This window comes from Pan paniscus, chromosome 4, assembly GCF_029289425.2.
Source record: "Pan paniscus chromosome 4, NHGRI_mPanPan1-v2.0_pri, whole genome shotgun sequence".
Classification (NCBI taxonomy): domain Eukaryota; kingdom Metazoa; phylum Chordata; class Mammalia; order Primates; family Hominidae; genus Pan; species Pan paniscus.
This window is the reverse complement of record NC_073253.2, coordinates 110,754,364-110,777,834: the sequence shown is the minus strand read 5'-3', so window position 1 is coordinate 110,777,834 and position 23,471 is coordinate 110,754,364. Positions and strand designations below refer to the sequence as shown.

Sequence of the window (23,471 nt, the reverse complement as noted above, 5' to 3'; positions counted from 1 at the left end):
ATTGCTGTCAGGTGTTTTATTTCTACGTATGTATTTCAAGCCCTACAAGGTATTATTTTTAAAATCAGTATTTATTTAGATGTACTCACAAATTTACCCTTTTTGTCGATGTTTTTGCCTATATCTCCAGGCTTCCACGTGGCTCATCTTCCTTCTGCCTAAAGAACACCATATAGTATTTAGATCTGCTGGTAATAAATATCTTAATTTTTTCCTTTTCATTTCTTTATTCCTGAAAGGGTTCTTTATTTGACATTTATTCTTGATATGGGTATAGAATTTTTTCTAAGTTGGCAGTTACTTTTCTTTCGTGCTTTTAAATATCATTTAATGTCTCCTAGTTTCTGTTGTTCCTGATGAAAACTTTGCTGTCAGATTGTTGCTCTTTTATAGGTAACTTCCATTCATTCTCTTGTTTTAAGATATTTCTCTTTGTGCTTAGTTTTCAGCAGTTTTGCTGTGTTGTATGTCAATGTGTTTTTCTTTTTATTTGTCCTTCTTGGAGTTTGTAAAACCTACTGAATTTGCAGTTTAAGCTTTCATCAGCTTCTGAAAATTCTTGGACTTTATCTTTTCTTAAATATTGCTTTGGGACCCATTTTTTTGCTCTAGAATTCTGGTTTTGAGTATGTTAACAATATTCTGACGTTGTTCCCTCTTTCTCTTATAGTCTCCATCTTTTCTGTTCTTTTACCACTCCCTGCTTCTTTCTGTATATTTTCATCCTACTTACCTTCCAGTTACTAATTCTCTATTCAGCTGTGTATAAATCCACTTTTAAAGCCACTCACCGAGTTTTTCAGTTCTAGAATGTCTACTTGAATTTTTAGTTTCCAGTTTTCTGTTGAATTCTCAATTTAAAAAAAACTCCTCGAATATGCTAAGCATAGTTATTATTTGAAAATCTGTGTTGATAAACTGCATTATCTGGGTCTCCTGTTGGGCTTTTCTGTCAGCTCTTTATTTCCATTGTTTTTTGTGTTATGGTTCCTCATTTTCTTTTCATTATTTTTGATTGGATACCAAGCATTACATATGAAAAATATAAATAATTTGAACGCTAATATGATAATATCTTCCTCTAAATAGTATTTATATTTGCTTCTGGCTTTTAATTATGTATACTAGCCATCCTGGATTATTTCAAATCAATAATGAGATGATCTTAAATTAGATTTAAGTTTTTGTGATAGCTAGTCTATTTGCAGTTAACTTTAACTCCCTAGGGTTAAAGTTGGAGGTTTAACCCAAAGTGTGGGGAATTTTCTAAGTTCCTTTCTTAGTAGGCTGTAGGCTCCACTTTTCCCCTCTATCCCTGCAAGGCTGTCACAAGTTCTGCTCAGTTTTTCAGCTAGCTCTTCCAGAATTGGTGGAGGCCACTGTGGGAAAGCTGCCTCAAATTCTGGACTTGACCTCTCTAGTTTTTTCTTCTCCTGCATATTGTACCCTTGTTATGTCTTAAATCCTGTCAAGCAGATTTTTAAAAATAAATTTTTCAGTTTTTTTTAGTTGTTAGTGGGAGGGTGATCATGTTACAGGTATCTCTGCCATTACTGGATGTGAAAGTCTTCCTTATTGTTTGTTTTTTTAAAGCTACTTTTTTTCTCCTGGTATGTGGGTGTATTCAAAATAAATATATTTTGTATTTTTTCGATAAATACAGAAATATAGTTCATTTAATTGGCTTTTGCTACTTTTTTTTTTTTTTTCTGAGACGAAGTCTCGCTTTGTCACCAGGCTGGAGTGCAGTGGCATGATCTCTGCTTACTGCAGCCTCCACCTCCCAGGTTCAAGTGATTCTCCTGCCTCAGCCTCCCGAGTAGCTGGGACTACAGGCATGTGCCACCATGCCCAGCTAATTTTCGTGTTTTTAGTAGAGACAGGGTTTTACCATGTTGGCCAAGATGGTCTTGATCTCTTGACTTCATAATCTGCCCACCTCAGCCTCCCAAAGTGCTGGGATTACAGGCGTGTGCTACCGCGCCTGGCCAGCTTTTGCTACATTTTATTCTTGATTTTGTGCTACTCTGAATAGAGAAAAGTGCCATCTAAGCCATTTCTTTATATTCAGATTTCTCTTATATTGCCTATTTCTTAGAAAAACATGGGGAATAGTAGAGGTCCTTAATACAAAAGAGTGTTTAAAATATACTTAGTGTAGTAGTCATGTTTAATTGAAATTATTTTAAACAAATGAACATCGATAGTCAGAAGTTCTGGGCTCTTTCAGTGCTTGGTTAGCTTACTCATTGTTAAAACATTTTATCAAACACTATTTCATTGTAGACCATTGAAATCTTGGGTCAGAATAATTATATAGTCCTTGTAGATATCATAGAAGACTAAACAGGATAAACTTGTGGAAAGATTCAATATTTCTTATAATAACTTGTTTTTTTCTAACTTTAGTTACAAAGTAGATTTATTTGAAGTATTCAGGTTTAAAATACTTTCTGGTACACTTGCTATGTTGAGCATCCCCAAAGCCACCCCCAAATTTGGAAGTAACTCACCATATAACTGTACTCATAGGTAAGATTTATTACTGTAATGTCATAAGGACATGCAGCTGAATTATGAGGGGTAAAGGCGCAGGTGAAGTGTAGAGAAATCTTTGTGTAGATGTTTTGATGCTTTGTTCCTCTTGTGAGGGGTCACATAGAGCATATTCTTCCCCGGTAATGTAAATACATATGTGTCATGTTTCTACCAAGGAAAACCCATGACAGACCCAGTGCTCAAGGTTTTTACTGGGGGCTGGTCATGTAGGTACCCTGTACCTAGCTCATACCCAAAATTTTAGACTCCCAGAAGGAAACCAGACATTCAGCATAAACTGCATTGTTCGTACAAACAGTTTAGGTACAGTGAGACACCCTTATCATTTAGGGAAAGTTTTAGATCAGTATAGAGAACTGTTTACCAGCCAAGTTCCCAGCTACCAGCCAAAGGTCCAACCTTGCAAGAAGGTCTTTCTAAGGATAGCAGTCTCGGCCTGCCATGCTACCTCTTTTCTACAGACATGCCTAAAATGACTGACTGTTGAAATTTTATGTAAACATTGTATGTAAATACCAGAGGTGGGCATGATAATTCCTATTTTGATGATTAGTAAAATGTTTATCATTAAACTTAGCTAAAATACCTGGTGTTTCCGATGTCTTAATATGTTTCATACAGGCTTTTACTAATGTGCCAGTGCCTGTTGTCAGTTTTAATCTGTGTGTGGGAAGAAAAGGACAGTGTTAGAACATTTAGTACAGCTATAAAGAATGTTTAAAAAGTTAAATTATAATAGGAAATAATCCATTATGAAAGGACACTTCAGATATCTCCTTTTAAAGTTCATATTGAACCACCCACATATTTTTCAGATTCCATGGATTTGTTTTTCTTACGAGAGCTTTTTGGGGAAAGTCCTTTGTTACCAAGAATTTTGGCTAAGACAGTTGAAATTCAACTTGGCAATCAGAAATAAATATTGAAAAAATAATTTCTGACTACTATTAGAGTCAAAATGAAGAATCTTAGATATATTAAAGAGCAGTCTGGCCAGGCGTTGTGGCTCACACCTGCAATCCCAGCACTTTGGGGAGACTAAGGCAGGAGCATTGCTTGAGCCCAGGAGTTTAAAACCAGCCTGGGCAACATAGCAAGACCTGGTCTCTAAAGAAAAAAAAAAGACCAATTCCTTGTTTGTAAATGTGGAAACTGACCTGGAAGTTAAGTGACTTGTCACTAAAATGGTGAATAGCTGGTTATTTGTATTCTACCCATTTTTAGATCATAAAATATGCACTTTAAAACATTAATGAAAAATACCAAGAGACCATGGATTAGTTTGAATTTCTTCTGGTGACTTTGGATGTCTTTTTATACCTAATTTGGTCATGTCATTTATTCAATAAGTTTAATATCAGATACTAGTTTTAGGTACTGGGGGAATTTTTTTTTCTCGTTTGTAAACCAAGTATGTCCTACTTAGGAACTTAAAGCTGCCTGCTTTTCTTTAGGTTCTAAAGTGCATATACATATTACATTATATTTTGGTCCCTCAATGTATGTTATTTCTTTTTTTCTCTCTCTCTTTAAGGTAATACTGCATTGCATGATTGTGCAGAATCTGGAAGTTTGGACATCATGAAGATGCTTCTTATGTATTGTGCCAAGATGGAAAAGGATGGTTATGGAATGACTCCCCTTCTCTCAGCAAGTGTGACTGGTCACACAAATATTGTGGATTTTCTGACACACCATGCACAGACCAGCAAGACAGAACGTATTAATGCTCTAGAGCTTCTGGGAGCTACATTTGTAGACAAAAAAAGAGATCTGCTTGGGGCTTTGAAATACTGGAAAAAGGCAATGAACATGAGGTACAGTGATAGGACTAATATTATTAGTAAACCAGTGCCACAGACACTAATAATGGCTTATGATTATGCCAAGGAGGTGAACAGTGCAGAAGAGCTAGAAGGTCTTATTGCTGATCCTGATGAGATGAGAATGCAGGCACTATTAATCAGAGAACGTATTCTTGGTCCTTCTCATCCTGATACCTCTTACTATATTAGATATAGAGGCGCTGTCTATGCAGACTCTGGAAATTTCAAACGATGCATCAACCTATGGAAGTATGCTTTGGATATGCAGCAGAGCAATTTGGATCCTTTAAGCCCAATGACCGCCAGCAGCTTACTATCTTTTGCAGAACTATTCTCCTTTATGCTACAGGATAGGGCTAAAGGCCTGCTGGGTACTACTGTTACATTTGATGATCTTATGGGCATACTTTGCAAAAGCGTCCTTGAAATAGAGCGAGCTATCAAACAAACTCAGTGTCCAGCTGACCCATTGCAGTTAAATAAGGCCCTTTCTATTATTTTGCACTTAATTTGCTTGTTAGAGAAAGTTCCTTGTACTCTAGAACAGGACCATTTCAAAAAGCAGACTATATACAGGTTTCTTAAGCTGCATCCAAGGGGAAAGAATAACTTCAGCCCTCTTCATCTGGCTGTGGACAAGAATACTACATGTGTAGGGCGGTACCCTGTTTGTAAATTTCCATCTTTACAAGTTACTGCAATACTGATAGAATGTGGTGCTGATGTGAACGTCAGAGACTCGGATGACAACAGTCCCCTGCATATCGCTGCTCTTAACAACCATCCAGACATCATGAATCTCCTTATTAAATCAGGTGCACATTTTGATGCCACAAACTTGCACAAACAAACTGCTAGTGACTTGCTGGATGAGAAGGAAATAGCTAAAAATTTAATCCAGCCTATAAATCATACCACATTGCAGTGTCTTGCTGCTCGTGTCATAGTGAATCATAGAATATATTATAAAGGGCATATCCCAGAAAAGCTAGAGACTTTTGTTTCCCTTCATAGATGATAACTTGACTGTATTTTAGCACTGTTAAAGCACGAATTGGTAACAGTTGTTTCATAAATGAGCACTGTTGTGATAACACCAGCATTCATTTAGCTTGATTGATATCATTGTGCTCTCATTGGCTAAAGCATTATAAGCATCAAATTTACAACATTGGTTTCCCAATATTTAATATAAATATACCATATAATATATTGTTTGTGAATTATTGAGAAATGTAACATTCAAATTTCTAAAATTGTCTGCCAAAGGCTTATTCATTCTGGTTTTGTTTGCTGTTGGGTGTTTGGGGCAGAGTTAACCATTTTTCCGTGGTGTCTTTATACTTTACTGGTTTGTGAATTTTATACAATTGAAAGTCTTTTTTTCTTGCTTCTTTCTTCTCTTCTCAAGTTTCCCCCCTGTTTCTACTTTATTGTTTGTCCTAACCATTTCTACTACAGTTTTTTCCGTATGGACCCATACTAGGTTGTACAAACTTTAAGGACTCGTTACCATTTGCAGTTACCATAAGTGCTTTATCTTCTCTATGCACAGGCTTAAACTTGACTGTTGTATGTTAGCATATTTTCTATGCAGCAGTTGGTCAACTTCAACTCAAAACACTGTTTTCTTATGTTTGTTACAAACTTAATTTTTTGAAAGTACTCTGTAGCATGACAATTTTTAGAGCTGCAGGTTAGCTATTTTAGCTCAAGCTTTTTTGTTTGTTTTTTTCTTCACTTTCTTCACATCTGAGGTTTCTTTCTCTAATCCATTGAAATTATTGTGTGCTACATTTGGGAAACAGATCTATTCTAACTCATTAACCCAGTTGAAATTTAGGTCTGTCATCTTAATATATCATGCAGTAAAAGGAAGAATCTTTTTAAAGTGACCCACCTTTCATGCTGCTCCAGCATTGTCCTGCTTGTGCTGATGGTGTGATTAGGTGTAGAGAATTTGCTTAAATTTAACTTCAAAGTTCATCACACAGCTTAATGAGTCACATTGAAATACTCAGTAATTGAACTGCAAATCACTTTTAGTTACAAAAAGAGCTAAAGCATGTCAGTGGCATGATGCTTGCCAAGCCAGATCTAGGCATCTAGGATAATTAAAGTATTTTAGTATGCAATTTACTGCCATAATATCAAAGGTCAGTAACAGTGTTCTTTCTTTCTTCAAGCTTACATATACCTTTAAAGATAACTTGCATGAATTACTTTGATTACTTTGGTCTCAATTATTTGTCACCCCAGTTAAACATGAAAGGTTGCAGTGCTTCCTGTTCCCTTACTGGAAGTTAGCTTTTTCTTTTCTCTTTCTTCTTTTCTTTCTCTCACTCTTTCTTTCTTTCTCTCTCTCTCTCTCTCTCTCTCTCTCTCACTCACTCACAGATTTGCTAATGCCACAGAAAGGGCTCTTTTAACTTAAGATAAGTGAAAAGTACTAAAAAAGATTCAGGTAATTATCATTCAGCACTTTATTGTAATTCAGAATAAAATTTATGATGGCATATTTGCCCTGCAAATGTCTTAATGAAGTTGTTCTCAATAAAAAGCTCCTTATTGATTTGAGAAAAACTCAGTTTACCTGTGAGTTTAATGAGCTGGATCACTCACTTGGATTTTTGTGTTGACATTTTATTCTGAGGGTTGATGTTACACTATTTAAGGAGTCATCAATGCAAACAGTCACATTAGGTATGTCATCATCTTTAGTCAGTAAAAACCTTGTAATGAGGAGTAGTAAATAAACAAGAGAACATTAGACTTTTTGGTTAAATAATTGAGATTTAATTTTTAAAAGATATTCTTACTCATTTGCTGGGTTGTAAATTTGATTTCACCATTAAGAAAAGGTAAATTGGATATAAATGAACGATCTCCAACTTTTTGATGAAGAGGTTTTACTATCTCTTACTGTGGGAAAATTTGATGAAATATTTGAACTGTCACATATATTAAGAATACTTTGTGATTTAGACCAATATTCTAGAAATATCAAATGTCAGTATCTTGAAATCATCTGCCTCTAACTTTGTGGTATAAGAATTATATATGAATAAGCTATTATTTTTATAAAGGAAAACTTTGCCATTATAGTAAATTACATTAGTTGATCTCGATAATTTGAGGATAACAGATGACAATTGAATTTTTAATTGATTTAGTATTTCCTCCTCCTCTTTGGGGGCTGGGTGGGAGGGCTTACATGCTCTTAGAGTGAGGCACATCTCACTGTTTTGCAGCAGAATTTGAATTGTGCAACTCCTGTGTAAAGTAAGGATTTCTTTAAATAGCATTTTTGCACCAGTAAAAATAGATAACTTAGAACTCAGTCTTGATAACTGAAATGACTTATTTCACTTAGAATACATTTCTCCCTTCTCTGCCATCTCCACAAATGCCATTGGGAGGTTTTGAAAAACCAGTTAATTTAATAGCTCAAAATTGTCCCTGATTTTATTTTCTTTTAGGGAAAATTGTTTCATAAATGTGACAATGATAAAGCCTTTGTCAGAAAGTATTCTCACAATTATGAGATGGATTATAATAAAATACTTAAATTTGTGTTATTTTTTGAACCACAGATGAGTAAATTTAATAATGAACCAGTTACACTCGTGAGTCTAACTAAACTGTACACTGTAGCATGGTGTTATTGACTGGAGTTAATGTGTAAGTTATTAACATTTCTATGAAAATGCCCTTTTGGGGCCTCCTGAATTTTAGATGTTCCACTGTTTTGATCATTTCTATAAAAGAAATGGTCATTTTACTTAGATGCCAGTCTACTTTATAAAGACAAATGGATTATAGACTTAAAAATAGTCATTTTTCTTATTCATAAATCTGACAGGCATAAACCCAAATCAAAGATAATTTGGTGCCCATTATGAATTTGAAGTTAAGTGATAGCTCACTTGTAAAGTGACTACCTTAATGTATATAGAGACCCCAGTCTACTATTATTTGGGAAAATTGTTTAGGTTATATGGGAAAAGTAGCTCTTTAAAAATCATATTGCCCAACAGAAACCTTAGGCTGAATTTACAGGTATGATAATTTTTGTAATTAATTTTCTTAGAATTGTGCAGGCTGGATGAGATAATGACATACTCTTTTACACTGTAACAGCAGCATTATTGCCTAGAACTTTAACCATTTTAGAGTTAGATACTAAGGAAACAAACTAATTGGTCATCATCATTTTCTTTTTTTCTTTTTCTTTTTTTTTTTTTTGCCCTTATGTGTCACTAAACAACTAGTTTCTCTCCCTTATGTCAGTTCCCATTGTGTATTTTTTCAAAAGAAGTACTGTATTCAGATGCCAGCTAATAAATTGTCACACAATGGAAAATCATATGCCACAACATTCATTGTAAGGTTTAATAAAATTAAATTTGCACCAAATTCAAGTGTATTCTTATTAACTCTTAATACTTGATTGGTATTATCCTAATGCAAATGATAGTAAACTCCTGTTTCAGAAAAACCTAATTGATAATTTGTGGCCAGTTAAAACTTAAAAGATAGCATTTATTGTTAATACTTCTATGTAAGTATGATTTATGTACAGTTTATTCTAAATTTTTTTTCTAGTAGAGATCACAGAAGCTAAAGATATGGGGAGACTTTTGTTGTCAACTGCATAAGAGAAGGGATGCCTTTAATTTTTGTTTTTTAATTGGTTTGCTGTGATCAGAAGTATATCATAAATATATTATTATGAATGCAAGTTTTATACGTTTGTTTTCCATCACTTTTCATTTGTAAAATCTAAGTAGTCCTTGTTTTTTTTATGTTTAACTTGCCTAATACAAAAAGCTCTAGTTGAGTCAGAAAATGAATTGGCTGTAATTTCTAAACTCCAAGCATAAATTGAAATCTCCAGTTTTATGGGTTTTTCCCTTTTGAATTGTTACTATCCCTTATTCATGACAAGTATAGGCTTTGTCTTCCTTTGACCGGGCCCTTTTAAACATTAGTCTTCTTTACCCTTGGTCTTGTGGTTCTATGGTTGTCTGCACTACCACCACCAATATTTAAGAGGACTCTTACCAAATTTATAAGTAAAAGAATATTGTATGTTTAAGGCTCTAAATAAGAAAAAGTCTTAGTATGTCCTCAAGATACTCCATTTCTTCAAGATACTTTATTTCATATTTTTATCTCTGTACTAGTGGGTAGAACGTTCTTTGTTGAGAAGTTTGGGGCTGTGGGAGTTAAGTGAAGTCACTGATTCCTGGGTTCCGTGTTACTTTATTGCATGTTTTTTTGTAAAGCTCTTTTATATAAGATTTTATCTCATAAAATTACAGCTTTATATAATTATGTCAATTCAATTGATTTTTCTAATATATGTACATCTGATTTCAAAAGTGAAATAATACAGTTCCCTACCTTGAAAAAATTGAAAACCCTAGGATTGGTATCTATTTTTAGTATCTTTTCATCCTTATACTTGTAGATTATACAGCTATAAAAGATACTTATAGTAGTACATAGTTGTTCTAAAACCTAGTATCTTAGGTATGTTTTCCTTTTTTCTTTTTCCCATGTTGAATCTTAAGTTTTTTCAAGACAGAAATTCTTAAAGTAGTAGTAGCTAAAATTTGGTAAATTATGAAAATGCAATTTAAAGTCACGAATGACTTCAAATAAGTGTGATCGGGATTATATACTGGAAAGTTGAGAGAAAATTAGGCATATTCCTCATGCTCTTTCAGAGTAATCTTTCACACACACAAAAAATAAGCCTGCATTGTATGCCACTAGGCAACAATATCTTTCTACTTATCTCTTCAGTAGCTGATAGTAGAATAGCTTCTACTCATCTAAATGTAACTTTTTACAGAAATGGTGGGAGCTTTAGTTATACAGAATTTGTAAAATGCATTTAAACATTTCCGATGGTCATCTTAAGAATAAACTAGTGTTTTGTACTATTTTGCATCACTTAATGCCTAGGAAAATGTACTGAGATGTGTCCTTTAGGTGATTTTGTCATTGTGAGACCATCCTAGAATGTACTTAAACCTAGATGGTCTAGACTACTACACTACATTCCTAGGCTATATCGTATAGCCCATTGCTCTTACTCTACCAACCTGTATAGCAAGTTACTGAATATTTTGGGCAATTGGAACACAATGGTAAGTATTTGTGTATCTAAACATAGAAAAAGTACAGTAAAAATATTGTTTAAAAGAAAGAAAGAAAAAAAAATGGGGGACTTACCATGAGTAGAGCTTGCAGGACTGGAAGTTGCTCTGGGTCAGTTGGTGAGGAAGTGATGAGTTAATGTGAAGGTCTGGAATGTTATGCATTATCGTAGACTTTATAAACATTGGACTACACAGCTATACTACATTTATAATAAATTCTTTGATAATAAATTAGCTGATTATAACTTTTTTACTTTATGAACTTTACCTTTTTAACTTTTTTTGTAATATCAGTTAAAACGTTGTACAGCTGTACAAAAGCATATCTTTATAAGCTTTTTTCTATTAATTTTTTTTCCTTGTTGAACTTTGTCACAGACAGATACAAACACACACACTAGCCTCGGCCCACACAAGGTCAGGATCATCAATATCACTGTCTTCCATTTCCACATCTTGTCCCACTGGAAGGTCTTCAGGGACAATAACATAGGGAGCTGTCATTTGCTAGGTTAACAGTGCTTTCTTCTGGAATACATCCTGAAGGACCTGCCTGAGGAAGTTTTTGCAGTTAACTTTTTTAAAAAAATAAGTAGTAGTATACTCTAAAATAATCATAAAAAGTGTAGTGTAATAAGTATTAGGTGATAGGAATTTTTCAGCTCCATTATAATCTTAGAGGACCACTATTGTATGAGCAGTCTATTGTTGACTGAAACACATGGCTGTATTTAGTTCTCTTCCTGTATCACTGACTTTGAACATGTTGATATATTTGAATTATGAAAATTATTTTTTTATTTTACAGATAAAATACACAAATTAGTAAGAGTTGTAGAATGTTTGGATTTCTTTAAATACTCCAAAACTTTAAAAAACCTTGGAGTAATTTTAGACTTACAGAAAAGTTGCAAAGTTAAGAGTTCCTACATTCACCGTTCAGTTTCCCCTAATGTTAATACTTTAAGCATGGAACATTTGTCAGAACTAAGATGTCAACATTGGTACAACACTATTAACTAAACTACAGACTTTATTTGGATTTCACCAGTTTTTCTACTAATGCCCTTTTTCTGGTTTTGGACCCAATCTAAGACACTACATTGTATTTAATCATTATGCCTTCTTACTCGAACAGTTTATCACTCTTTCCTTGTTTTTACAGATCTTGACATTTTTAAAGAGTACTGGTTAGATATTTGGTAGAACGTCCCTTAATTTGGGTCATGACTATACTGGGATTATAGTTTTCCGTGGAAGAATACCACAGAAGTGAGGTAACTTTCTCATATCGATATGTACATGATATCGACATGACGTAGCACTGCTAAGTTTAACCTCGATCACTTGGTTAAAATGATATGTGCCAGGTTTCTCCATTATAAAGTTACTGTTTTCTCATTTCATATTCTATTCTGTGGAAGCAAGTCAGTAAGTCCAACAGTGCTCACAGGGACAGGAGTTAAGCTCCATTTTCTTGGGAGGGGTATCTACATACATTATTTGGAATTCTAATGTAGGGGAGATATTTTTCAGTGTAGACTTGTAGATACATATTTTATTTTTTCGGCCGTACTATCCAGTACTGTAATTATTTGTTTTGTTGCTCAAATTGTTCCAACTTTGGCCATTGGGAGCCATATCTTTTGACATGCTCCCATTTTTTTTCTTTTTAGCTTTTACTTTCTGGCACTACCACGATGCCCCAGGCTGATCTTCTATTTTCTCTGCCTAGCCCTAGAATCAGTCATTTCTCCAAAGAGCCCTGTTCCTTTTATTGGAGGATGTTATTTACAATCCAAGATTTGAGTGCTGAATGCGCTTATTGTTACTGGGATGTCATGGCTTCTAGACCTCAGTGAACAGAGCTAGGAAATACATGAATGTTTACTAACATAGGTATACACACATATCTGTAATGATTTCTGTATATTTCTGTATATATTTAAAAATGAGTCTATATGGATATCTGTAACTCCTAATCCAGCACCATAGGATTCATTCTAGCTTTTCCCCTTCATTTATTTGTAACTTCTTTCTCTGCCAGTGAGAAACTTAACTTTCATTATCTATAATTTATGCCCCTATTTTTTTCAGCCCTAGTACACAATAAAGTGGTTGCAGAATTGCTAACCTAGAATATGTATAATAAGTTTACCTACTGGAGTACACTTCTTTTCATCTTTAACCTTACAGTATCCAGTCAAAACATATTCCAAAGTTACTTAAGGCAGCACCTTTTTTCTCCCAACAAAAATTTTCTTAAATTACTGTTTTTCAATAGGTAGCAAAGAGAGAGACATAAGATTCTGATTACCAGCTATAGCTCGCCTCCATCAAAACAAGGAAATGTATAAGAGGCAGTTAAAATAGAGTCCGTTATCACTTAAAATTGCTCTCTTTTTTCTGTCTCACCCAATTGTTCAACAAGTCTAACTCTAGTATCTTTTCACTGCTTTTACTTGACTTTCTAGCTCACTTTATAATGGTTTTTTTTTTTTTTTTTTTTTTTTTTGAGTTGTAGTCTCGCTCTGTCACCCAGTCTGGAGTGCAATGGCATCTTGGCTCACTGCAGCCTTTAACTCCTGGGCTCAAGTCCCAAGTTGCTGGGACTACAGGCATGTGCCACCATGCCTGGTTAATTTTTTTTTTTTTTTTTTGAGATGGAGTCTTGCTATGTTGCTCAGGCTGTTCTCAAACTCTTGGCCTCAAGTGATCCTCCTGCCTCAGCCTCCAGAGTCATTGTGCCCAGCTCTAGCTCATTTTTAAAATGTAGCAGTGATTACTAAAAGAGAATCCAAAGTTTTCAACTTGTGAAATTTGTCTCCTGTCATTTTGAGTAAGGCCTTACAGATAAAGTGATGTCTTTTAATTATCTTTTAAATTTTATTTAAAAGTAACTTATTTAATAAAAGGGAATAATTTATTAAAAGAAAATTATTCTCCATGTTTAAATAATAAAATACCTTAATTTGTTCTAAAAACCAAAATAAGAGTTAGAATTGCTGGTCACTTTCATAATACCTCATAGGGCTGTGGATTGAATGTATTGACTTTTCTTTAGGCCTGAACTGCTTTGTTCAGAGAATAATGTGGGGTCAGATTGTCAGAACATCAACTCTTCTGGCCTGCTAATGTTGTGAAAGTGTGGGAGAAAGAGTCTTTATGACCTAAGGGAAATCAGTTTTGGGGGAATTTATTGTGTAAATTTGCACATTCAACAAATTTATTGACCATCAAGCACTATGCAGTGAGTCAGGTATATAAAGATGAATTATAGAATCCTGCCATTGAAGAGAGCAATATTTTGGGGGAGGCAAACAAAGCTAATTTTCAACTATATTTTGAAGGTCAGAGAATTAGTCTGACTTTTAGGTTTAATAAGAATTGGAGTAGGTCTTGAATTAAAATTGCTTCTATATTCATTGTCCACTTAAAAAAAACAAACATAGTTCACATTGTTTAGGGCTAGCTGGCTATTGCATCTTTTCATCAAGATGGGGGTTAAGGGAAAAGTCCATTTAGTCCATTGATGAAATTTTCTTCATCTTTTTTACATCATTGTGCTCAAAATTTGTATTTTGTATCTTATTTTGAAACTCATAATTTTTCTTAGATAAAATTGTAAGAGCTACCGTTTGGATGTGCATATGTGTATGTTTGCAAATGACTTTTTAGAAGAAATTCTGAACTCATTAAAATTGACCCGTGCTGTGCATTCAGAATTCGTGCTCACCATGATTGAAAATCAGTCATAGTCTACAGGTTTGGTAAAAAGAGTTGTTCTTTATAGTCAGGAATTTCAAAGAATTTTTTTGGTAATTAAGACATGAAATTGGCAGAAGAATAAACATGAGTGGGGGATGAAAAATAAGTCCTACAGCTTTAACCTTTTACTAATGTTTTAAGCCATCTAAAAGTACTTCAAAAATAAAAAATTGTAAAGCTGCTCCAGAAAAATTAACTTATTGGCTACCACCTGAAAAGGAGAAATTTGGCTTGAAAGGGACTTTTTTCTATTCTGTAACATCTGTAGGCTGAGCTTAATGTCACAGGTGAAAATGATTTGAGGACACAAATCAAATGAAAACGTACTTCTATCTTGCTAAGCTAAGGCACTGAAGAAGGTATTAAAGAGAATGAAACACGTCTGTGAATATTTAGAGAAGCAATGGTATGCGTGGGTCTTGCTTTTAATCTGAATTTGTCTTTTAACAGTTGCATTTTAACTTGTTTGCATGTAAAATCATTTCTAATTTATTTGGACTTTGGTTTATGATTCACCATGCTTTTATTTCTTCTTTCCTACCTTCAAGGAGATTTCTGTTTCTCTGTTTGTTTAGAATGTATACATTCTACTTTTTTAGAAAAACCTTTTTAGTAGCTACTTTTACATTCTTAACATGAACACTGGGTTGACCTGTGGTACTCAAAAAATATGTCCACCCAGAACCTTAGAATATAACCTTATTTGGGGTAAGGGTCTTTCCAGATATAATCAAGGTAAGGATCTCAAGATTAGGTCATCCTGGATTAGAGTGGGCTCTGAATCCAATGATGAGGTTCCTTCTAAGAGGCAGAAAAGGAGAAGGCACATGAAGGCAATCTCACAAAGGGGCAAGCCACGTGAAGACAGAGGCAAAGATTGGAGTCCTAGCTACAAGTTAAGGAACGCCAAGGATTGCCGGCAGCCACGAGAAGCCAGGGGATTCGTGAAACAGATTCTTCTTCAGAGCCTCCAGAAGGAATTTACCCTGTTAACATTTTGGTTTTGGACTTCTGGCCTCCACAACTGTGAGAGAATACATTTATTGTTTTACTTAAACCACCAAGTTTGTGATAATTGGTTGTAACAGCCCTAGGAAACTAAGAGAACATGCATACAGGCTTAACAGAACACAGACCTTGGAATGGTTTAACTCCTAACATCTTGCACTAATTTTTCACGTTGTTATAGATCACAGATGTTTGTTTCACCTTGGTTTTCATCCTCCTCCCATCCTCATTTTGTTGTCACTGTTTTAGTTTGTGCTCAGTCGTACTTATTTACCAGTTTTATTGATAGCACTCACTATTCATTACTTGCAACCCATTCCTTCCTTTTGGGAAACGTTTTCTTCTTCCTAAACTATTTCTGTTAATATTCTTCTTTTGAGGGCAGGAGAAAGTGGAAACTGTATGTTAAACTACATTTGTCTCACTCAGACAGCTTTTCCCTCAATTTTTCTTGTTGTTGTTGTTTAAGGAGATTCCTTTAATATAATGAATACAAAAGCTGTTGAGATAGTACCCCTACAATTACATAGCTTTGAACAAGTCAAACTATGGTTACCGAAGGGCTATTTTTATTATAGTATCTACAGTGTCTGAAAACGGATGTAATAAATAACTGTAGATGCCTCACAAGACATCCATTTAATCACAGTAGTGGATCTTACTACATAGTATTCTCAGTGTCTTTATTCTTCAGATTCTCCAGGCTTATGAATGTTGTCAATCTTCAAAATCATTCTAACCATTTGTGTTGCGAAAGATGTCTGTTGCTTTTTGCCAGTCAAGATTTCTATAACATGCTGTTGCTTCATATCATTTGTCCCCTTGTGCAAACAGTCAGTACCGAGAGCAGGGTTCATCTCCTTCACTTGTCTGGCTCGGACTTTTGTCGTAGTCTGGTTGGGATTCATGCCACTGTTTTCAGAAAGGGCCATGGGGCGACTCCAGAGCGTCGGCAAATGCTCTTATGGTGTACTGGTCTAAGGTGGGGCACTTATCCGCCTCTTGGCTAACTGCCAGAGCACAGGATATCTCAGCAAACCCTCCTCCGTATGCCACACGATTATCGCGGATGAGGTTGCTGATGACACACAAAGCATCGTGAAGGGATCGTTTCACCTCCTCAATGATCATCTTATTTCCTCCTCTGATAAAAATGGTTACAGCTCTGGAGTTCTTACACTGCTCGATGACCAGCATTTTATCCTTAGTTGTCCCAAATGAGATCTCCTGTACAAGACGGGTAAAGCCCAGCATCTTGGCCGTGAGCTCTGAGAACCTGGGACAATCCGCCCTCTTGTTGAGATGGCAATCAGTTCAATTTCAAGTCCACCTACCAAGCGAACCACAGGCAAGTTGTTCTGAAGAAATAAGTGATTTGCTTCATCATCAAAGCCCCACTGACAAATTGCTAGGTTAGCACCAGTCTCTTTAATTTGTTGAATCATCTCTTCAAATTTCTCCTTTTCATATTTGTGAAGAGCTTTATGATCTATGGAGGTCACATCCAGCTTATGCTTTGTTTTTGGCTTGGGTGGTTCAAATGGACATGTGAGAATTGCAATCTTAGCATCTTCCACTTTTTTCGGCACCTATAGGTGACTGGAAATCCTTGATCAGTTTTGTGTCCTCCAGCCTCCCGCCCACTTTGCCTTCTACGTTGAGGAGCTCAAAGTCAGTATCTCTCCGCTCCATATCTGCTGCAGTGCGGACAGCATTCACAGCAATCTCAGCCATTTGTTGGTGCCAACTTTGACCACTTTGGAGCCCAGCATGGTTTTTGCAGTCGGAATCAGGGGTTCAGTGTCCTTTATGTCAACAAGGACACTATGACTGATCTTGTCCAGGTGTTCAACAGCAACGCTGGCAGCCTGCTCATAACCATCAGCTATTCTGATTGGGTGAATGCCTCAGTCTAGCAACTGCTTGGCTTCTTCTAACAAGGCAGCAGCCAGGACTACCACGCCTGTGGTTCCAAGTCCAATTTCATCATCCTGAGACTTGGACAGTTCTGCCATCAGCTTAGCAATCTGATGATCGACATCCATCATGCTTAAGATGGGGACTCATCGTTAGTTACAGTCATATCACCATCCTTATCCACCATCATCTTATCAAGCCCATTTGGCCCAAGTGATGTTCTCATCATATTTGCTACAGCCTTTTCTGCCACTATATGAGACTTAAGGGCCTCAGTCCCATAAGACAGGACCTGTGGTCCTGATCCTTGATGATGAGGAAAGGGTGCCTATATTCATCAAAGGCGAGGGTTCCCATGGATGCCATGGTGCAGCCCCAGGAGCTACTTTTCCCTCAGATACTAATCTGAAGATACTAATCTATTGTTTTTTGCCCTCTGATGCTAGTGAGTTCAGTCATTCTTTGCTCCGTTGTGAGTAATCTTTTTTTTTCTCATGTTCTTTTAGATATTTTCTCTCTGTCTTTGGCATTTTTCAGTTTATGATGAAACCTGTTTTTGATTTATTTATTTATTCTGCTTGTGACCACAGTATGATTCTTTGATCTGTGGACTCATGTCTTTCTTTTTAGTTCTGGAAAATTATTACTCATTGTGTCTTTCTATGGACTCTCATTCTCTTTATTCTTTCTTTCTGAAACTTCTATTGGGCATATTGTTAGACTTTTCCAATCCGTTCTTTGTGTCTTAATTTTTCACATATCTTCTATCTCTCTGTACTTGGTTCTAATTTTCTTAAATCTTCTATTCACAAATGATATTACTTCCTATCTTGTCTGCTAACATTTATTACTTTTTAAATTTCTATGCCTGTATTTTTATTTTTAGAAGTTCTATTTCTTCTTTACAAGTTTACCCATTTTTTTGTTTGTTTGTCTTCAGTTTCTACATATCATTTAAAACTTCCCTACTTTCTGGTCTCCTTTGATTATGCTACCTCAAATTCTTAGAGTGCTGATCCTCCTGTTGTAGTGCTGCTCACTGCTTGATGGATACTTGTCTCATGTAGATTGTCACTGTATTTTTGTAGGTATGCTCAGCAGTTAGCATTTCTCCAAGTGAAAATCTGTAAGCCCAGGGCTTTGGGAGAATTCCATCACAGTAATCAGGGCCCCAGCAATTCCAGAATCAGCTTCTTATGTTAAATTTCCATCTTGGGCATTTTATATGAAGATGATGGAGTTAATTTGGATTCAGTGTACCAAGTGCAGGGTTAAAGTTCCAGTTTTTAATGGGAGCATTTGGTTTTTAACCAAACCCAGAGTAATGGGCAGACAATGGAAGTTTCTTGCTGTGTCTCTGGACTTGAAAACTAAAGTTTTCTTGGCTCCCTTTATGCAAGGAATAGTCTTTTCAGAGTTCCTGCAATTATGTGAAATTCAGTTTCAGATAAGTTTCAGCTTCTGTTTAACTGAGTCTCAAGGAGATGCCTTCTGTAGGTGCTAAACCCTCAGTCCCTAGCCATTAGATGGTCTCACCCCCATTAAAGTTGGTATTTTCTCATACACTTACTATTCTGACTTTGAATAACCCTCTTCATTTTTGAAATTTACGGATTTTCCTTTCAAGCTTAGCCGTTTACTTAAATAATTTTTTTGTGCATGTATCTAGCTTTTCCACGTGTTTGGAATGGGAGAATAGTCTGTACTAAGCTAATCCACCACTGTCATTTCAAACTATGCTGGATCATAAGTACCAAGTATTAAGGGAGTTGCTGTTTTATAAATCAGAGTTGATTTAAGAACATTCTTATATTGACATTCTCCCTAAAGTTTAATTACACTTTGTTAATAGATCAGAAAAGTATAGAATTATAATTGGGCTGAGAATCATATGTGACCCTGGGTATGCCCATGGAATTCAGTTCTGAATGTGAACAGTGTCATTCCTCTGCCACAATAGAAAACAAAGTTGCTTAGAGCAACCTGTAATGAGGCCAAGATTTGGGACTGAGAACCTTTTGAGCCATTGAGCCTGTCTTCATTTTGTAGTCACAGACTGTAGTCCTAACTCAAATAAACCTTCCTGCAAGGTCCAGGGTACAAGGAGGTTAAGAGCTTGTATAGTGCATTTCCTTTAATTTATTAGAAAAATTCACTTGTGTGTTATTTTAGTGTATAAAGTACAACTTTTATTTATATTCTTATTTACTTGTATATGAATCATTTGATGTTTAATGGCCCTTTAAAATAATGTCATATGCCTCTAGCAATGGACTACTATCCCAAGGTAGCTAAAGGAAGAAATGTGTATTTAAGACATTCTTTCATCATAAGCACTCTTTTAAATATCTATTATATTTTTATCCTTAAGACACTTCATTTAACATATACATATATGTAAATATATAGAGAAATACCTATATATCTACATACTCATATATTTCTATATATATGGAAAGAGAGAGATCTCTCCCAAGACACTACTTAATATAAAGCTGAATGATAATGCACTTTGTTGGATTGTGCCAACAGCATAACAGATAGTGCATTTGCTGGAGTGTTCATGTTGAAGTTAAGGAGTGGCTTATTAAATTATAATGGTAAGACTGTTTTTAGTCATAGAACATGCAAGCCATCAAGTGTCACGTGTCTAAGGAAAAATTAGATTCATCAGATGACAGCACACTTTAAATAATTGTGACCAAATTTTTTTTGCTTGCTAGTCACCTAGTTATTCGCAGGACATGACAAAATTGCAGACATAGAGAAGATGGGATAAATCACCCTATTGTCAAACAGAGGAAAAATAGTTTGGCTCTGGTGATGAGAATCTTATCTGAAATAACTCATAGCTCACTGAAACTTTTTTACTACATTGAATTCATTCAACATATCTTCTTTGCAACCAACAATAACAGTGTAAAAGGATTAAGTGTTAATTCTAGATCTTTGCAACATATAATGACAGTGTAAAAGGATTAAGTATTAATTTTGGATATATTCAAATGTCCTTGGTAAACTACTGAATATCACCTTTTCTAGAAGTGTAAACTTACATGTGGTTTTATTCATTCAATTAGATTCAACAAACTAGGTCAAAGATAGTGACGAGCAGAGCACAAAATAAAGACAAAAAGGGAACAAATAAATATTGGAGAGTAAAGATTAATATATTATTTACATGGCTCTCTATTTACTAGCTGTGTGGCCTTGACCTCGTTAATTGACTATTCTAAGTCTCAGTTCCATGGTTAATGAGAATTAATACTTTTCCCACAAGGTTTTTATGAGGAGAGAATAAAGCTTTTAAAAGGCTAAGTAGAGTACCCGGCACATAATTTCTTTTTTTTTTTTTTTTTTTTTTTTTGAGACGGAGTCTGGCTCTGTTTCCCGGGCTGGAGTCCAGTGGCTTGATCTCAGCACACTGCAAGCTCCGCCTCCCGGGTTCCCACCATTCTCCTGCCTCAGCCTCCCGAGTAGCTGGAACTACAGGCGCCCGCCACCGTGCCCGGCTAATTTTTTTTTTTTTTTTTTTTTAGTAGAGACGGGGTTTCACCGTGTTAGCCAGGATGGTCTCGATCTCCTGACCTCGTGATCTGCCCGCCTCGGCCTCCCAAAGTGCTGGGATTACAGGTGTGAGCCACCGTACCCGGCCCTTGGCATATAATTTCTAAATAAAAGTAATAGTATTATTATTTGATGGAAAAGTGAATCATTAATATATCATAAACACTAGATGTATTTGGATTTTAACCTTTAAACAAACTTTATGTCTATAATGAGCTTATTTTATACTTGATTAAAAATGTAGGCTGGATGCAGTGGCTCATGCCTGTAATCCGAACACTTTGGGAGACCGAGGCAGGAGGATCCCTTGATCCGAAAGGTTCAAGACCAGCCTGGGTAACATAGCAAGACCCTATCTCTACAAAAAAATTTAAAAATTAGCTGGGTATGGTGTCACAAGCCTATAGTCCCACCTACACAGGAGGCTGAGGTGGGAGGATTGTCTGAGCCTGGGAGGTTGAGGGTATAGGGAGCTGTGATCATGCCATTGCAATCCAGCTTGGATGACAGAGTGAGACTCTATCTCAAAAAAATAAAAATAAAATTTTATTTTTTGAAATCTGGAATACAAAACTGAAGAGTGCAGCTGATAGTCAAAATGAGTATGTTGATATACTTTCTCAGAAGATGAATTTGAGAGGTAGTAGGAGGAAAGAGCTTAGAATTAGAAATGCTTCATTCTTAATTTTGAACCATGACCTAATACAGTAAAATTCTGTAACATCATTAAAAATAAGCCCTGAAATAGCAGGCCCTAGAATAAGAAATTTGCTAAACTTTTCAAAAGCTATACTTTGAAGGGTCTCAAGTGTATTGTCTTTCAAACATGGAGAACTGATTTCTAATTCTGCATATAAGGGGAAATTGGCCACATTTTCAGTATTACGAGCAGACTCCTAATGCTCAAAGGAATTATATTCTGTCTTTTATTGCCTGTGGGAGGAGTGTTGCTAAGAAACAGAATTTCTGATACATTCTGAGGAAAGCAGCTTGTCATTTTAGTGATGGACTGAGAATAAAATGCAGTGAAGGCAATGTATTTTCAAGATCTGAGACTGTTTCTAGCCAAAGAAGACTGCATCTCTGGCTGATTAGATGCAATACATTTGGTTATGTGAAGCTCAGAAAACAAACCTTTAAAGCCTGTGTATTGATGCTCTAGAAGCCTATATGGCCTGCCAAATCATTGTTTCGTGTTTGATGGATGAAAAGCAAAGAGCTATAGAGTTTGAAGGATGGAAGGAAATGAATATACCCTGAGCACTTCCATGTAAGCATTAGGCTGGGCTCCCTCACAGACACATCTCATGGACTCTCCATGATAACTTGTGAAGGAGGTGCATTATTTCCATTTTACAGATGAGGGAATGCATTCACCTGAAACGTGACCAAAGTCACAAGGTTACTAAGTGTCAGAACTCATAACATCAAGCCTGTGCTCTCTGACTCCAAGTGCAGAGTTCTTGCCACTACACTTATCATGTGTCTGTTTCCGTTTTCAGAGACGAAGTAGGGTCAGAGTTAGATCACAACTGCAGATGAGATTGGGCAAATTATTTAATGTCAAAACACAGGCCTAGACTTTGAAGAAGGCCTAGATTTCTGGTTTCCTTTGCTTCAGAACGGGCACTTGCTCGTCACTTTTTGTCCTCTAAGGTCCTACACCCTCAGGTGAATATGCTTTCTTGCCAGAGATCTGTAAGGTACACAGAGTAGGGAATTACTGACAGTCTTTCAGTAATAATACTGTCTGGTACAGTGTAGGTTATCTGAAAGGCTACGGATCTTCAGGGTCTCTTCTCATTTTGTTTCTGTACCACCACGTTTTTAGACTTTCACCCTCACCTTTGTGGCACTCATATCAGTCTTCTCCATTATGGTAACTGTGTTCATAAATAGCTCATGGGAATAGACATTGTATTTGGAAGTAGAAAAATTCATTTGACAGGTATTAATTGAGAGTATACTATGTGATAGATGACATTACAGGGCTGGAGAATTAGCAGCAATTAAGACAAAGTTCTTGTTCTCATCAATCTTATCTTCCCATGAAAGAGAAACATGCAAAAAGAATGTCAGATTATGTGTGCTGTAGAAAATCCCAATGTAGAGGGATGAAGAGTGAGTGAGAATGGGACTGGAGGGCAATATAGAGGTGACTGATTACGGAGGCCTCTCCAAGGATCGGCTGTTTGAACTGAGATCTAAGAGGTAGAAAGGAGCAAGCTGTGCAGCCTTCTGGAGATACAGTGTGGAAGGCAGAGAGAAGAGCAAGCATAAGGGTCTGAGATGGGCTCTCACTTGCTCATTCAAGGAATGGCAAGGACATAGCACAGGTGTGGAAGAGGTTGACAGGTGCATTATATCAGGTCTTGTTGGCCATGTGGAGGAGCTAGGGTTTTATTCTGGGTGTAATGGAAAGCTGAGAGATGGTTCTGACCTGGAACTGACATACTCCATGTTATTAAAACATAACTGGCTGCTGCCTAGAGAATCAGTTGTTGTAAGCAGAAGCTTAGAAACCTTTAAAGAGCTCTTGCTGTGGGCAAGAAGAAGGAGACTGGGACTAGGGTGTTAGCTGTGGAAATGGGAAGAAGTGGAAAAACAGGCTAACACTTGGAGGTAGTTCCTAAAGGATTGCTGGTGGATTAAATGA

The 23,471-nt window shown here is 36.0% G+C and overlaps 1 protein-coding gene and 1 pseudogene across 5 annotated transcripts in view; one reads left to right on the top strand and one right to left on the bottom strand.

Moving 5' to 3' along the window:
• FEM1C (fem-1 homolog C) overlaps positions 1-8,801 on the top strand; it is a 54,360-nt gene extending 45,559 nt beyond the window's left edge. For all 5 annotated transcript variants that reach the window (XM_055112555.1, XM_055112556.1, XM_055112560.1 and 2 more), the window contains one exon: positions 4,094-8,801. In XM_055112555.1, the coding sequence (XP_054968530.1) occupies positions 4,094-5,403 (1,310 nt within the window). In that variant the 3' untranslated portion in view covers positions 5,404-8,801. The remainder of the gene's footprint in view (positions 1-4,093) is intronic.
• A 7,213-nt stretch (positions 8,802-16,014) lies between these two features.
• On the bottom strand, positions 16,015-19,501 carry LOC100988525 (T-complex protein 1 subunit epsilon-like; annotated as a pseudogene).
• Positions 19,502-23,471: the final 3,970 nt, after the last annotated feature.